The sequence below is a fragment of the Eutrigla gurnardus genome (assembly GCF_963514095.1).
Source record: "Eutrigla gurnardus genome assembly, chromosome: 9".
NCBI lineage: Eukaryota > Metazoa > Chordata > Actinopteri > Perciformes > Triglidae > Eutrigla > Eutrigla gurnardus.
In genome coordinates this window covers 9700468-9718134 of record NC_139923.1, presented here as the reverse complement: position 1 = coordinate 9718134, position 17667 = coordinate 9700468, and the positions used below count along the sequence as shown (strand labels likewise).

At 41.0% G+C, this 17667-nt stretch overlaps 1 protein-coding gene across 3 annotated transcripts in view; it reads left to right on the top strand.

The window, feature by feature from the left end:
• cadps2 (Ca++-dependent secretion activator 2) overlaps window positions 1-17667 on the top strand; it is a 187428-nt gene that overhangs the window by 160590 nt on the left and 9171 nt on the right. The window contains exons 21-25 of one of the 3 annotated variants that reach the window (XM_084018539.1): window positions 62-209; window positions 1837-1851; window positions 4949-5023; window positions 5508-5591; window positions 5735-5767. In XM_084018539.1, the coding sequence (XP_083874665.1) occupies window positions 62-209; window positions 1837-1851; window positions 4949-5023; window positions 5508-5591; window positions 5735-5767 (355 nt within the window). The remainder of the gene's footprint in view (window positions 1-61; window positions 210-1836; window positions 1852-4948; window positions 5024-5507; window positions 5592-5734; window positions 5768-17667) is intronic. The other 2 variants (XM_084018540.1, XM_084018541.1) reach the window with 2 other exon arrangements.

Below are 17667 nucleotides of genomic sequence, written 5' to 3'. Positions count from 1 at the left end.
CAGACATTTTTGAGCAACAGCAATCATGAAATAAACCTTTTGGGGATTTTTTTCTGCACAGAACAAAATCTGCATTTGATGCCAAAATGCAGAAGGCAAGTAAGTCGACGGAGTTCAGAGTGCCGCTGTCGGTCTGCACCATGTTCAACGTGCTGATGGACGCCAAGAAGCAGTGCTCCAAACTGTGCGTGCTGGACTCGGGTCAGGAGGTGAGCTGGGGCCACAACCTCCCCTCTGCTGTAGTCTACATCCATATATACATACAAAATGTATATGTATGTGTAAAGACCAGGTTCCAGGTCCACAGGAACCACAGTGCAGTGATCCAACGATTGCACGTTTCTGCAAACCACGGATACGTTGAATATCTTTTTTAAGCATAAACTCAAAAGTCTACTAAGCGTGGGTAAGATGGGTCAATCAAACACAGGACTTTCACCCAGAAGACCAATGTCCGTGTTCTGTGTGGAACCAAAATTAAACATTGACTTTACGCTTATTATAAATCTTATACACAGTTGTTGTTTAGTTGTAGTTACATTATTACTGATGTTACTTTACCTGTAGAACAAACACATGACTTTCACCCAGGATGCCCTGTCCATGTCTTGTGTGAAACTAAAAGTAAACATTGGCTTGATGCCTGTTGAAGAGAAAAAATGCACATGATGGCTGTTATTTATTTACAGTAGTTGTTGTTACATAAAACAAACACAGGACTTTCACCAAGGAGACCACTGTTCATGTCCCTCGTGTAACCAAAGTAAACATGGACTTTTTATGTAACGTTATTACTTCAGAAATGTTGCTAATGTCCGCAGTTCATTACATTATCTTATTATTTTAACACAAACATCATCTTTAAGTCATTTTGTTGCCTAATCCTAGATCATCGTATTTAAACCCTGTGGCGTTGTGCGTTTCTGCTAGCATGATAAGACACTGATGTATGTACTTATGAAATTCTAATCAATTTTAAACGTATATTCAATGTGTCCCATCTGGCGACTGGGTTGTGTCGAATCAAGCTGACCAGTAACATGCTAGCTAGCTATGGGCACGTTAATCACGCTAATCACTAAACCCATGTGGGAACTAAGCAGGTAACACTGTGAGATGTCCAAGTTCACAAGACTGAATTCTACACAAACATTGTGGATTTACTTATCCTTTATGAGTTAAATCACTTTAATTGCAGCGATTCCATTTAAAATATCCAATGTTGGCCTGAAATCCTAAATCCTGGTGTGGTGAGGCCCTGATCCTGTCTAGTCTAGTTTCCAGAACAAGAACATTGGCAGAATGTTTTCCTTGTTAGTAGAAACTGAGTCTGAATATCAGATACATGACTTAAGACGGACAGTTTGTGTTTTTCACCATCAGAGTGAAACTGACTTGAAACTGTCGGACCGTTAGATCACTGAAACGTCTTCCTTCCTAACATCCAACACACAGTTCAGGTGTGTTTGTGTTCACTCGCGTAACCATAGCTGACGACCTCAAATGAACTAATTTCAGATAGGAGGACATTAATCGTAATTAGATAACTTTCGTTATGGCACTTTATTTGAATCACCACATCAGCTGGTTTTACAGCCAGAGACACATTTGGACTTGACAACGGGTTTCTTCTTTGTTGTCACCATAGAATGTGCAGTCGGTTTTGGACAACATGACTTTTAATATTTTGATATTTTAATAAGATGTTTTTTTTAATGTCACTGCTGTGTTTTAAAATGTGATTGGCTGACTGCGTTTGCCCTTTTCTTCCTTGTCTCATGTTCTCCCCCATCCCCCATGCCCATGTCCATGTCCCTGCACGTCATTGACTCCCAGTCTGACAAACAGTGGGTAAGTCCCTCCATCACCTCACACTTCACTTCCTGTCACACTTCTCCTCCTGTCACACAAGCTCCTACATTTAAAGCAACATTTTATAACCAGCATTTATAAATGGAAAACTGGTTCATTAAACATCATAGTTATACTAGTTACTTTATGGTTAAACAATGAAATGATAATTAATAATGTTAATAGTTATTAGTAATGCTATAATTTTGATAATGTATCATTAGTTTGTGTGATATGAGTGTATCATAGCTGATAAGAGATTATAACAATATTAATAGCAATAACATTGGTAAACCATTATCACCTTATTATTACTTTCAAAACTATTTGCTTATGATTAGTAAGTTATTAACATAGTATTAATTATCTAAATCATGTTTATTCATGCTTAACAAAGCATTTATTAACGGTTTATCAATGTATAATAATCATTAACTTATAATAACATCACATAATGTTTGTGAACAATTTCTAAAAAATACAAATTTGGTAATCATGAACAAATACCACACTAGTATTAAAATGTTATATGTGCAACAACAATCTGACAAACTAACAGTATAAGTATAACATTACTAATAATTTGTAAACATTAATTATCAAGTTTGTTAGCAGTAAAATAATTATTAACTACAGTTTAGCAATTTACCAAGTATTACCAAATGTTTCCTTACTTTTAAATATTTCCCCATGTTAATAGAATAACTCAACTCATGAATTAAATTGAATGTCACACACAAGTTAATTTTAGTTTTTATATAAAAGCCTTTTCTTGTGGTGGCGTTTCAGTGCTGCACATCTTCCTTTGACCTTTCATACTGAGAACGTTCTGCAGGTTGAAAACTAGAAGTGTACCACAACGCCTTTTTTGTTGCCTGATGAGGTCAGGGTTTTTTTTGTTTGTTTATTTTGTTGTTGTTGGTTTTTTTTTTTTAATGTTCTGCATTTTTTTTTAATTGTTAAATTTTTGTTTAAAACTTCTTAAACATACAACGAGAGCCTCAAAAAACGAGTTGACACCTGATACAGACGACACAATGCTTTACAGTAGTAGTCCTGGAGAGGCCAATGAATATCTACATCTGATTAGCTGGATCAGGTGTTCAACATTTTAGAAACTATAATTTTTCACCTGAAGAAGTGAAACGCCATCTGCTTTCCACTCATGATCATTTTCGTCTTCTTCTGGTGAATCGTTGGAGGCTGCAGCAGCTCAACCAGCTGTTCAACAGCAATAATAGTCTCATGGATTTGCTACTAACAGATCAAGTTGTTTACTTTTGACACAATGTGGGAGAGGCAACTCTTCTTTCTTGCTTTATTGATTTTGGATAGTCAACAGTGGAGATGCTGATTGGGAATAAGGGGAGATGGAGATGGCTGTTAGATTATCGAACAAAGGCTACTGGTCCATCTCTGTGGAAATCGGCGGTAGCTAAAAATGCTGTGATACATTACATTGTTGTACAACAAAATGTATTAATTTTCAAGGGAACAAATACGTTCTCTTGAATTTCGTTTGTTTTTTATGTATAGGTTTGACGTATAATTAACTCATACATTTGTCCAGGAGGTGATGGGTCACACACAGGACTTTCACCCAGGAAACGGGTATTTGTGCCCCATGTGAAACCAAAAGCAGCATCAATTTGAACCATACCAAACCATACTGAGGATTTTTGTTGCTCAAATGTAGAGAATGCAGTTCAGAAACAGCAAAAGCAGCATCTAGAAACGTTAATATGAAACATATTTTTGGTTCAGAAACATTGAGATTCAATGTATCCTTGGTTTTGCAGAAACGTAGACTGTCGTCATTTTATTCTGGCAGCCGGGTTGATGTGTTAAAATGTGTGAGGTTTGCCCTCATGCTGACGTTTGAATTCAGCAGAATTCTTCCTTTGTGGTCTTTCAACATCGGCAGACAAATTGATTTTCCATGAATATGGCTCGGCTGATGCATGTTCATGTTCACTTGCCAGTAGGTGTTGTGAATGAGGCGTCCTGACCTCTGACCCCTGACCAGCCGTCTGAAGGGGCTCGAGGACGTCGGCCTGAACTCGGTCCTGACCTTCGCCATGGTCAGTTTTCTGCTGTCCATCTGCACTAAAGGGTTTCTGGTGTCTCAGCGAGAAATTCTGCTTTTCACTTTACTCGATTCTGGGAAAAGTGAAGATTTGTACTTCGGGAGTTCAACTGGCAAGCGAGCAGAGCATCGGTCGGATTAATGAACTCTGCGTTTACGGGGCAGATCAACAACCACGTAAAAGTTTTAAAAGCTCTAATTGTTGTATATAAGACCAAACAATTTCTTCCTTTCCTGTCTGCTTTTCCTGCCGGCCTTTGTAGAAGTAATGCAGCAACGTTAATTGAGGGAAGAAGAGCGAGAAAGAAAAGCCCTCAAGATTCGCCACGCAGAGATTCGCCACGCTGAAAGGCAGCTGCCATTTTGCGTTGAGTTGTTGAGGTGGGGGGGGGGGACACTGGGTGACCTCCCAGTACCCACAATTTGTCAGTGATCTGTGCGCTTTGTTGATTGAAATTTTTAATTTGGGTGTTCTTTAGACGCCTGTGAAAGGGCATTGTGGACGCGAGATGAACTTCCCTGCTGCTGCCATTCAACGCTCAGCCCGGCCTTTTTTTCTCCTCTCCCTTCCTTCAAGGGAAAAGGTGCCATGAATATGTTTTTTTGGGGGGGCGGGGTGCCAAACGAGACATGAAATGGCGGATTAATTGAATCTTGTGTGAGCCTTTGGTCCTCGCAGCTGGACCGGTGCTTTAGAGGAATACAAGGCTGCTATAATTGTAGGGAGACGCACAAAAAGTATCCTTCAGATTCCTTCGCGTTTCCAGCGTGGACGGGAATGTCATTCAGCCGCATAATGGTCCTATTAGCTGCTTAACTCAGCACCGCCACACAGACCTCGCTGTGTCGGGTGTGTGTGTGAGTGTGAGTGTGTGTTTGTGAAGTCTTGACGTTCATACCGTGTGTTGTAGGTTTACAGATGACACCGTTGTTCTGACGGGAGGGATTTTTCTGTCCCGTCAGTTTCCTGAAAATAATAAAATGTTGCCCTTCCACCCCAACCCCATGCAGCAACAGTACCACACCAAGATCGATGTTCTGATTGACGAGGCGTTCAAAGACATGATTTGCTCCCTTGTCACAAAGGTAAAAGGCCTTTTTATCAAATCAAATGCTCTAATTTCAATAATAATGATCCACTTGTTTTGTATATTTACTTGTTATTTTAACTTGTTTTATTCTGATTGCATTTGTTTTAAATATATTATTTTTTAAATATATATTTTTTATTTGTTCTTTTTGCTTTTGTTAATGTTTTTATTTAATTCTGATTATTTTTATATGGATGGTTAAGCTTTACTCTTAGCTGCTAACTTGATGAATTTGCCCATTTCCATTGAATATTTAAAAAACATTTTTATGACATTATAAATTTTGTTTTTATCTTGCTTGTAACTATGATGTGTTTATGACTTTTAATTTCATGAAAAAAAAAAGATGGAACACATGCCGCTGCAGATTTAAACCAGATCTCTGCATCCTGGAAACTTGATTTTTAGAAAAAGCTTTCACTTTTTTTTTACAACAATAAAAACATTGTTATTGTTATTTTCATCCCCCCCCCCCCCAGTTTGCTGCTGTTTTAGACGGTGTCCTCTCCAAACTCTCGAGATACGATGAAGGCACATTCTTCTCTTCAATCCTCTCCTTCACAGTGAGTAGCCCTCTTTTTGTTCCCGAGCTGCTGCTTTCAGTGCTTACACAGGAAACCTGTTATTTGCTGGAAACCAGATCTTCCCTGCTGAACTTCAGTGTCACTCTTTTTTCTCCCCCCCCACTCCCTGCTGCCCCCCAAAGGTGAAAGCAGCTGCCAAGTATGTGGAGGTCCCAGTGAGTCCTGGTTTATTATTCACCGTCGGTTTCTGTGTTTCTGTTTCAACCAGTCGAAGCGTCGGCTGCAACACGAAGCAGGAAATGCAAAGCGTCTCTTTGCGTTTGCTCGTGTGCTTGTTGGGTTTTTCTGCATTTCTCATCGTGTTAAACGTGTGTGAAAGCGTCTTTCTTTCATTCCATCTGCAGCTCCAGAGCCAAAGATCACACAACAAGCCTAATTAATTGCACTCTTGTCCTTGGAGATGTGTTTCGCTGAAGTGTCGCTTTGTGGGCGGCGGCGTTTGGGGTGTCGGGCGGTTAATGAACGGCGGCAATGTGGCAGATATCAGAGGTGACGGGGAGCGAGGCGCGGGAGGAGGAGGAGGCACGTAGCCGCCATGCAGGAGCTAAAGTGTGTAGGTGATCAGGCGTTAACTTTTTGGCAGCAATCAAATTAGATCCGGTGAAGACGCGGCGACCTGTTGTTTTCAAGATTCACGGCTCAGAAATAACAAGGAAGGTTTTTTTTTTTACATCATTTTTTTTAACATTTTACATCTCCTAAAGAAAAGTTTTAAAGGCAAACACTGGGATGAAAGATATTTAAGATCAGTTTTGTGAACCTCTCCAAATGGCATGGAACTATGAGGAGGAAAATTTATAAATGAATACATACTTCATCATACTTCTTCTATTATAGTTTGGCTGTTAATTAAATGTATATGATCTATTATAAAAATGTTTCCTCTTAAATGCTACAAACATTGATCTCAATGTAGACAATTTTACTTCTTCCAATAGTGACAAGTGTAATATTACTATTTGACGGGTGTCTTGAATATTTAGAAATATTATTGACAGTTAAGGACTTTACACATGTGAGGTTAAACAAATGAACAACACGAAAATGTGAAATGTCTGCCTGCGAATATTTCACATCAAAACTACTCATATAGGCAACGATGCAAAAACAGTTGCAACACGTTTCTCAATAAAAGGTTCCGATAGAGGACCATCTAGCAGGATCCCATTGGTCGAGAGCAGCGTATGAGAGGGTGTCTGTCTATTTTATTGAGTTCATGTTAGTGAACCTCTCCGTCTGTGTTTACTGTATGTCTAAGGCTTTTATTGTGAAAGGTACGAATGGAAGAAGTGAATCTGGTCTGCTTTGTTTTTGTCAAGGAGCATTAAAGTTTCTCATCTGGAGCCTCTGTTTTACAGTAAAATGGACATGATTGGTTGATGTTTTTATTCATCACAAAGTCGACCTTCTTCTGAAAGAAAATGGCGGCTGGTTTTTGCTGCGTAATAAACGTAAAAAAAAAAACTAGATGGAAAAAACAATGCTCCCAGTTTGTAAAGGCCTTTAGGCCTCCAGGTGGGGAGGCGGACTCTAGACCACAAGAACTGTGTTCGACACCGCATGCCTTTAACCTTTAACTCTGGTTTTGTATCGTAACGTCGTCCAACTCACAGAAAGAAAACGTGGTGGTGCAGGTACAAACGATACTTCACAAACAGCCATCACACACTTATTTTCGACACATTATTTATTTTGTGCCTATCAATGAGTCCAGATCAATTTTTTAATGGCAACTCAGATCTATATATTTGTCACAACTGTTACGATGTAGTAGAACTCTGTGGAGGAGTACTTCTATATTTCATCTATTTAATTATAATGAGAGTCTTCCCCCCTGACTGTCGTGTGAATGGAAGGATGAATTATAAATGCCAGATAATGACATTTACATTTATAGAAAATCACTAAACCAGAGAACAGAATGAATCTGAGGTGAGAATGAGTCCTCTGTTGTGTTGTCTGATGTGAGAAACATCTGAGTCGTTGAACAGCTGAGATAACGAGCACCACCACAACGTCACCTGACCTCCTTAATCTGCTGCCCCGCCACCACTGCTGCACCTCCCACCTATCCCATCATGCTCTCTGGTTTCCGTCCAGACCTTCTCCTCCCCTGAAATTATAATGTAACTGCTACCTCGGCCTTTTTGGCCTTTTGTGCGGAGGAAACCCGACGCTGCTAAGCCTCTTGTCCAGGTGGGACGAGGAGGAAGGGGGCGGAGCCTCTGAGCTCCCCTGCCGCTTGTCACGAACACCTTCCAGTGTTTCAAACTCTTCCTAAATTTACATATCTACATGTCCACTACAAAACAATATTTTCAGAGATATTGATTTTAGAAACATTGACATATTTAGTTTGACATTTTTAGGTGGTTTTAGGGGGTTAATGATGATGAATGATGGGTTAACTCCTGATGATTTTTTTTTATTAGTTAGTATACATTGTAATATGATTGGGGGTTGCACCTTCACCTAGGAACTGTTGCATTTTGCTATATAAAGCAGAGTTCTCAGTTCGGAAGATAAATCTCTGGAAATATTCGCAGTATGAAAAATTCTGGATCTAAAGAATTTCTAGAAGTCCAGAAGCTTCTGGATCCCAGAACACACAGTATGTGTGAACCCTTCATCGATCCACAACGCAATCCAGAGGTATTATATAATATTGTTATAATATCTCTTGCTCGATGTGAAGGATCTTGGCAGTGAAGCGTCGTGATGTAGAAGGTTGGATCCTCTGCGTGTTTTCTCACACTGACTCACGTGTTCAGCAGGACTGCCTCGTTCACGCCGTGTTCACACCGTGTTCACACCGTGTTCACGCCTGCTCAGCCAAGACGCCGCTGACTGACGGCCGCACGCTCGCAGCAAACATATGCAGCGCTGGCAGGAACACACACAGCATCGCTGGCTCGTCACCGTCTCAACAACACAGCCGTGCAGAGAGAACCCGCTCTCATCCACGGTTCTGGAGGGTCAAGGCTGTGAGATCAAGGTTCCACAGTTTGACTTTGTCACCCTAAAGGCAACAAAACAAACAGCCCTGAGGAATGAATTGTTGTTCCCTCAGATCCAAATTAAGTTGTTAAACTATAAAATCTGTAGGAATTATTTATCAAAGTACGCATTCAGTAAAAGTGAATTTCAGTCACTGTTTAAGTTGGGCAAAATGTGTTTTGCAGATATTTTGCATGTGTTGAATTGACATAATATATATGGAGCATTTTGAAATCACACATGGTCACATTTTTTAATTATCGATTAACCATTCAATTAATACACTTTGGACAAAAGCGTCTGCTAAATGTAAATCGCTTTGGACAAAAGCGTCTGCTAAATGACCTAAATGTAAATGTAAAATGTTCGATCAATCATCAAAATATGACAAATATGATCTAGTTCATGTTTCTCAAATATCCCAATCTGCTGATTATAACTTCAGTATTTCTGACTGTTGGACAAAGGGAGTAACATGTCTGCTGACTGATGAGCCAGTAAATGTAGTTTATCATTAGCTTATCTGAAGTCTTTATTCTTTATTGTGCTTCATAGTGAGCAAACAAAGGCAGAAACGTTCTGTATTTCAGCATCGTAAACATGTATTCTGGTTCTTTTTGCAAACAAACAACTTGCACCTGGTAGAACCTGAATCCGGGGCAGGAAAGAGGCTGGTGGTGGTGTGTAATTACCTGGCATTTCACCGCCTCCCTCCTCCTCCTCCTTCCCCTCCACCCCATTTACCGCTCATTACAACCCCCCCCCCACCCCCCCCCCCCCCCCCGTCTGATAAACAGCTGGTATTATTAATTATTTTTTTCAAGTTTTGTGATGAATTGAAGAGCGTCCAGGCGTTCTATTTAAGCATTATAACCATCATCCCGCGGCGAAGCGGATTACTGGTGTTTGGCTACAAGTGAAGAAACCATGAGAACACAAAGAAGGCAGAGCGTGACGAGACGCTCGGCTGCTTGTTTCTGGTTTTCTTTCTTTCCTGTTGTGTTAAAGTGTCAATCCGGCCGGCTGGAACTGTGCCGGGACTCCGATCCGTCACGCTGCTGCTTTGTTAGGCGGAACAGGTACAGGACCAGGACTAAGCCTTCAGGGGATGAAAGGGTCCAAGATTGATGTCTCAAGTGACACCGACCGGGGCAGTAATATGTTGCCAGTGACACACACACACACAGATTTGTCTCTCGCTTTGACCTCCTCCACACTCCTGCAGATCCGTTTTGATAAGTTCATCTCGGTCTGTTTTGGTCCTCCGCCCTCCCCATGCTGGTCTGAAGTACGTACGACAGTCAACAGCGATGGACAGTTGGACTGTTTGAACTGTGTCATGGATTACATGTATAATGTTTTTTGCATTTTAAAGATAATTTTGATTGTCAAGATAGTTGCATCTTTAGGGTAACTGTTGAAGTATAAAGGCGTTCACACCAAACGCCATGCAAATTTTCCTGGAGAGGAGGTGGGGCTTCCCTCCACGTAGATCCCAAGTTCCGGATCCACCAGGAAACCAAACTCTCTGGGTTCATGACATCATCCAGAGGTGCTAGGTGGATTTCACCAAGCTGGATTCACTGGATCTAGCAAGATCCATGTGGGCCGGTTTACCAAAGATGTATGCGATGAAATCCAACAACTTTGTTGTGATTTAATTGCAATAAACGGATCAAAAGTGATGCAGAAGTAATGGAATAATGATGATTGGTATTGTGAAGTCATGCTTTGTCTGGTTAAGTCCGGCTGCAAGACGACAAGCTAACTACTTTTAAGATGCTGGTTTTAGAGGTCTACCTGCTGCCAGAAGATGTGACACACATGACGGTGGGGTTCCTGTCATCATATCTGCAGCGTTATGTCAATGACATCAGACGGCATTTACAAATGCATCCGCGTCAACATGACCTGGAAGCGTCCGTCCACTGCTGGAACCGATCAGAGGCGGCATGATAGGCGGCGTGATTCACCCGCCGAGACACTTGGTTCGCTCTCGTCAACATTTTTGACCGTCACACGACCATCATTCTCATTCTACCAGACTCTCACTCTGGGGATTATGGGGATTCTGACAGGCCTGTCAATCACTGGGCCTGACCCCTCCTCTCTGTGGTCCAACGCCCCCCCTCCTGTCCTCCACACACACTCACACACACACACAGACACATACACACACTCACGCTCCAGATCCCCTGCAGCCATGTGACCCTACTTTAACCCCATGTATCTGCAGGTTTCCTTGTTGAGCGGTCCGTCTGAATTACAGCTGAGTCTCTGACTGATCTCAGGTCAGAACATATCAAACGGTCAGAAAGGTTCTACTGTCTTCTGTTTTATTCCCATAAGAGACTAAACTGCACTCAGTGGGGGGCAGTTTTATTAACGAACAAAAGCCTAAAAAGGCAACAAAACTGTTCATAGTTAAGATAATAATGGTTTTGCTTGGCGAAGAATTTGATACATAACAAAAATGTGACAAACAAATTTGTTCACACAAGACACAAACAGCAGTTTCATGGATGAATCTGTATCGCTAGTTACCTAGCTAACTAGAATCCTAGCTTGCCCCTGGGTGATGTTGGGACTTTGAAATTGTGTTGACTCTTTTTTTTTTTTTTTTTTTTAAACACATTTTATTGTTTTTCCAAACGTAAACAATACACAACACAAAAACAACCCCCCCGACCCAACCCATCAGACAGCACATGTAATACAAAGTTAGACAAGAAGAGAGAGAGAAAAAAGAAAGAAGAAAAAAAAAAAAGTTACATCCACCAGGGCTGTGATATTACTGACAAAAAGTTGGAAAATAACAATAATAAATAATAAAGATAATAATGGAATAGATACAAATAAAGTTAAAATAACTACATAAAATGAATGATATATAATTAAATGATCAGAATTAATACAATTAAAATAAATAAATAGTGAAAAATAAATAAATAATATGTAAATTAAATTAAATAAAAATAAAATAATTACAGTTCAGTTCTGGTTTGATTCCAGTCAGTATTTAACCACGAGTAAACAATCAACAGCAGCCTATGGTCGGGGGAAGTCCTATTCATCATTAGCAGATTTTTCAGATCCGCAGGTATATAATCCAGAAAGGGGGTCCAGACTTTTAAAAATAACTCATCTTTACCCTTCACAACAGCCTCCAACCTTTCATGAGGGAGAGTATTAAGGACCTCTCTGTACCAAAAGGTGACAGTAGGTGGAAGAGGCTTGATCCAGTTTTGCAGTATACATTTTCGGGCAGCAAGAAGGAGTTTTTCAAGAAGCTTATAACGTGATGCAGTGAGATGTAAGTCCCTAGAGGGCAGGCCTAGAAGGAAAACGCCTGGGTCTTTTTTAATTTTTATCTTAAATATACCACTGAGTACCTTTGAGATAAATGACCAGAATCTGGAGATCAGTTTGCATTCCCAAAAATAATGAAAATATGTTCCCCTTTCCAAGTTGCACTTGGTACATAGAGGAGAAATGGAGTGGTCAATTTTGTTTAAAATAATAGGAGTAATATGCAGCCTGTGAAGTATCTTGTACTGAGTTTCTCTCAACCGGTTACAGGTAGATGTAGACTTGATCAGGCGTATAGCTGACAGCCAGTCATCCTCTAGATATTCGTTATTCAAGTCTTTTTCCCATTTGTGAGAGATGTCTGGTAAATGGTAAGTGACAGAAGAACCCAGAAGCGAACAAAATTATGCTATGAAATGTTTTCTATTTTTGCGCTCTAGAAGAAATCTCTCGACATAGCTATAAGAGGTGCTGGTAGGGAAAGAAGCGGTCTGTGAGGATATAAAATGTCTAATCTGTAGATTAACAGCACCCAAAAAAGTGCTGTTTGGGGATATTGAATGTTTCTTGTAACTGTTGGAAAGATAGAAAAGCATTATCTCTCAATAGATCGCCAATTACATGAATTTCCTTGTCCCTCCAAAAAAGGAATGTAGGTGAGTTAACACCTGCAGGAAAGTCAGGATTGTCGGTTATGGGAGACAATAAGGATTTTGCACTTCTTCTTCCAAGGTATTTGGATATATCACGCCATATCCTGATACTGTTGTAGATAATAGGATTACATTTTATTTCCGGATGTATCTTATTTGTTTCACAGGTGATTAAACTCCACAGGGAGTGAGGGTGGCAGGCCCAAGAATCAATACAGGTCTCTCTATGAATGTAACCACTGCCAGAAGTGGCGTGCATGGCAGGCCCAGTTATAAAACAACATATTAGGCATAGAGAGACCACCTGTGTCTGTAGGTAATTGTAATATCTTAAGCCTCTGCCTAGGTTTCTTGCCTTGCCAGATGAATTTGGAAAACGCCTTCTCCAAATCTAAGTTAAGTTTTTTGGACAGATATAATGGGAGGATTTGTAAAGGGTATAGGAGTCGAGGGAGCACATTCATCTTAATGAGACTGATTCGACCGAACAGTGATAAAGGTAAGTTCTGCCATCGCTCCAGGTCTCTTTTGACTGAGGTACATATAGGTGTTAAGTTCAGTTTCTGCAGATCTTTCAGGTCCGAGGACACCTTTATCCCTAGATAGGTAAAGCCAGACCTTGACCACCTGAAAGGGAAGTCATCCTGAACATCTGTAATATCTAGTGTTCCCAGTGGCATAGCTTTAGATTTATTAAAATGTATTTTATAGCCAGATATAATACTAAACCTATCAAAGATATCTATAATTGTGGAAGTTGAAAGCTGAGGAGAGGATAAAAATAAAAGGATATCGTCTGCATATAAGGCAATTTTATGTTCGTCATGTCCTATTGTTATTCCCTTTACATCGGTATGGAGTCGGATAGTTTCAGCTAATGGTTCTAATGCTAAGGCAAAGAGGAGTGGGCTGAGGGGGCACCCTTGGCGGACACCCCTTGCTATTGGGAAGGGTTCGGAACGCCGCCCGTTAGTTATAACAACAGCTGTAGGTGAGTGATATATGGTCTGGATCCATTTAAGGAAGTCCCCCCCTAGGCCAAATCTCCCCAAGATGTCAAACAAATAGCCCCACTCAACCCTATCGAAGGCCTTTTCTGCGTCTAGAGAAATGGTCAGAGCCTTCTGTTTATGTTGAGAGGTAAATTGTAAAATATTCAAAAGCCTTCTTACATTGCTAGCTGAATAGCGTCCATAAACAAAGCCTGACTGATCTGGATTTATTAGAGTGGGGAGTAATTTTTCCAGAAATCTACAGAAATCAGACTGATCGGTCTATAGGAACCACATACTGTATGTCAGACGGCTTATCCCTCTTTAAGGTAACTGAGATATTAGCTGCGTTTAACGTGGGGGGGAGACAACCCCTATTGAAGGAATCCGAATACATATCTGTTAAAGGACCAACTAAATTGTGTTGACTCTTGAAATTTTGAGCGTATTCTAGTCCTGCTCAATGTTAAGTGTCCTGAGATGACTTCTGTTGTTTGACACTATAAAATTGAATTGAATTGAATTTATCATGTAAGGTGACCTTGGGTGTTTGAAAGGCACCAACAAATAAAATGTATTATTATTATTATTATTATTATTATTATTATTATTATTATTATTATTATTATTATTATTATTACCTAGCAAACTAGAATCCTAGCTAACTAGTATCCTAGCTACCTAACTAACTAGTACCCTAGCTACCTAGCTAACTACATAGAATCCTAGCTAACTAGAATCCTAGCTACCTAGCCATTTAGGATCCTAGCTAGCTAGCCAGACATCCGCTCTCTTCCCAGCATATTCAGACTTTCTGGACTCACTGACATGTGTTCACACCATGACACCTCACACCTATCACCATTTTCTTTTGTACTAGTCACATGACCTCTGAAAACTGACTCATTGTAGGTAGAAGTGTGCACCAACTGCATGGACAGTAGTGAATCTCGTAATTAATTGTTATTTGAAGGATACCTGCAGACGGACAGATGGGTCAGCTTGTTTTCTTATTTGCATCTCGGTACCAAGAAGATCACAAACCTTGTGAACAAATTGATTAATCTCTTCTGTGGTGGTGAAACAGCGTTGGGGTTCCTGGCTGCTCAGTTTTCCCACAGTGGCCTCCAAAAACTAAACGTAGAAATTGATGCTGTTAGGGTGATGTGGTCAGGATTCAGTTCTTTAGTTTCCTCCCATGTTACCATGTGACAGCATGTTTTTTCTGTGTCGTCTATGGAGAGTAAAAGGTTACAATCCAAATTCTTAATTGTTCTCCAACGGACCGTTTGCCTTTAAGTGAAGCCAAAAGGTTTCTGGAGGATTTGTGTTCTTGTGTTTCCACAGGGGACCTGATGGGACCTGATGAGACCCCCCCCCCCCCCCAGGTTGTACGCTGTCTCAGAGAAAACTGGTGTGAAAGATGTCAAAGCAATTACTATAAGCTTGGTGGTTGTAATGTCCCCTGACAACAGAGCTTCCCCCACTTTTCCTGGTTCTGGTCTCTCCTACATCAACAATCTCATTGCTCCCAACATGGGGATGGTTTCTCTGATTTGTATTATTTTCACCCAGGAAGCAGCAGGTGAAGCTGGACATTTAATCCCCTGTGTGTGTTGTTGGAGTGTTTAAACACTCTAGTAGTCTGGGGTCGGTGGGGGGAGACTTTATTGTCCCCCCCAAGGAGGGAATCTCTTTCCACAGTACTGTACCATCTGATACATGCACTGACAAAAAGGGCAGACACACAATAGAGAAACTACACAACAGCACATGGCATGAACCAACAACACCACACTGTTGTTCAGGTGCCCTGGGGCTGCAGGGATCAGGCTCCTCCCAAAGCGGGCCTATCTGGACCTGACTCACCTGCACCCGGGTGTGTGATGTCCTGTTCTGTTGAGGTTGAAATGCAGGCAGTTCTGGTTCTTGTGATATCAGAGCTTGAGTAGCGTTTTTTTTATTTATTTTTTTAAGGCTGCCTGCTGAAAACATATTAGTGTGTAAAGTGTGTCGTCTGATGGTTAAAGTGTGTCTGAATCGTGATGAGGATCGGAGGAGGAGGTGGAGTGTTCATGATTAGAGAGGATTGTTTAAAGAATTCATAAGGAGAAGATTTGTATCTAATAGGTACGACTAACTTGATTACATGTTTTGAAGACACGAAGAGGTGAATATGAATTTAACTATTATACACTATATTGCCAAAAGTATTCACTCACCCATCCAAATAATTTAAATCGGATGTTCCAATCACTTCCATGGCCACAGGTGTATAAAAGCAAGCACCTAGGCATGCAGACTGTTTCTACAAACATGTGTGAAAGAATGGGTCGCTGCCAGGAGCTCAGTGAATTCCAGTATGGTACTGTGATAGGATGCCATCTGTGCAACAAGTCCAGTCGTGAAACTTCCTCGCTCCTAAATATTCCACAGTCCACTGTCAGTGGGATTATAACAAAGTGGAAGCGATTGGGAATGACAGCAACTCAACCAAGAAGTGGTAGACCACGTAAAATGACGGAGCGGGGTCAGCGGATGCTGAGGCACATAGTGCACAGAGGTCGCCAACTTTCTGCAGAGTCAATCGCTACAGACCTCCAAACTTCATGTGGCCTTCAGATTAGCTAAAGAACAGCGTAGAGAGCTTCATGGAATGGGTTTCCATGGCGATCAGCTGCATCCAAGCCATACATCAGCAAGTGCAATGCAAAGCGATTGATGCAGTGGTGTAAAGCACACCGCCACTGGACTCTAGAGCAGTGGAGATGCGTTCTCTGGAGGGACCAATCACGCTTCTCCATCTGGCAATCTGATGGACGAGTCTGGGTTTGGCGGTTGCCAGGACAACAGTACTTGTCTGACTGCATTGTGCCACGTGTAAAGTTTGGTGGAGGGGGATTATGGTGTGGGGTTGTTTTTCAGGAGCTGGTCTTGGCCCCTTAGTTCCAGTGAAAGGATCTCTGAATGCTTCAGCATACCAAGAGATGTTGGACAATTCCATGCTCCCAACTTTGTGGAACAGTTTGGGGATGGCCCCTTCCTGTTCCAACATGACTGTGCACCAGTGATCAAAGCAAGGTCCATAAAGACATGGATAAGAGAGTTTGGTGTGGATGAACTTGACTGGCCTGCACAGAGTCCTGACCTCAACCCCATAGAACACTTTTGGGATGAATTAGAGTGGAGACTGAGAGCCAGGCCTTCCCTTCCAACATCAGTGTGTGACCTCACAAATACACTTCTGGAAGAATGGTAAAAAAGTCCCATAAACACACTCCTAAACCTTGTGGAAAGCCTTCCAGAAGAGTTGAAGCTGTTATAGCTGCAAAGGGTGGACCGACGTCATATTAAACCCTATGGATTAAGAATGGGATGTCACTTAAGTTCATATGCGAGTCAAGGCAGGGAGCGAATACTTTTGGCAATATAGTGTATATCACCATGCAACTTCCCCAGGTGATTTCCTTACATTAAGACAATTATTTAATTTTTCCTACGCAGATGAGGCATTTTCTAATTTTGGGTGGATTTGGAGGAAATCTACAGACGCAAATAGGCAACGTGGTAAAATAAACAGCTTGTGTATTTTGGATCTTTTCTTTCCATCTGAAAGACGACATGTTATGGAAGCAAAATAGAACAAAATCCCAATCAATCGGTGCATGAAAACCATGTTTCACCTTCCGGGTGTCTCGACTTAAAGGGGGGGAAGTTATGATTTCAAGGCAACAATTGTCATTTGTCATGTGAGCGGATGATTTAGGTGTCCCCACTGAGACACCAGAAATAAACTCGGATAGAAACAATCTTAAAGCTAAATAACTTGACCCGGAAGGTGAATCGCCGAAGTAAATAACATCTCCAAAGTCATTGTGATGAGGTAGGGTCGAGGACACACATGAGGAGACTTATGTCTTTTTTTAACCTTTTGTTCTCTTCAGAATTTGATCAATACAAAATTTTATAAATTACATGAACAGACTTTACAGAAACCCTGTGAGCTCTTTTATTGACCTTGAAATACTTACAACTGCAGCACAAACAAGTGAGCCTCGTTCCCTTCGGTGCTTTCGCCGCTCATACGTCGACTGGCACACAATC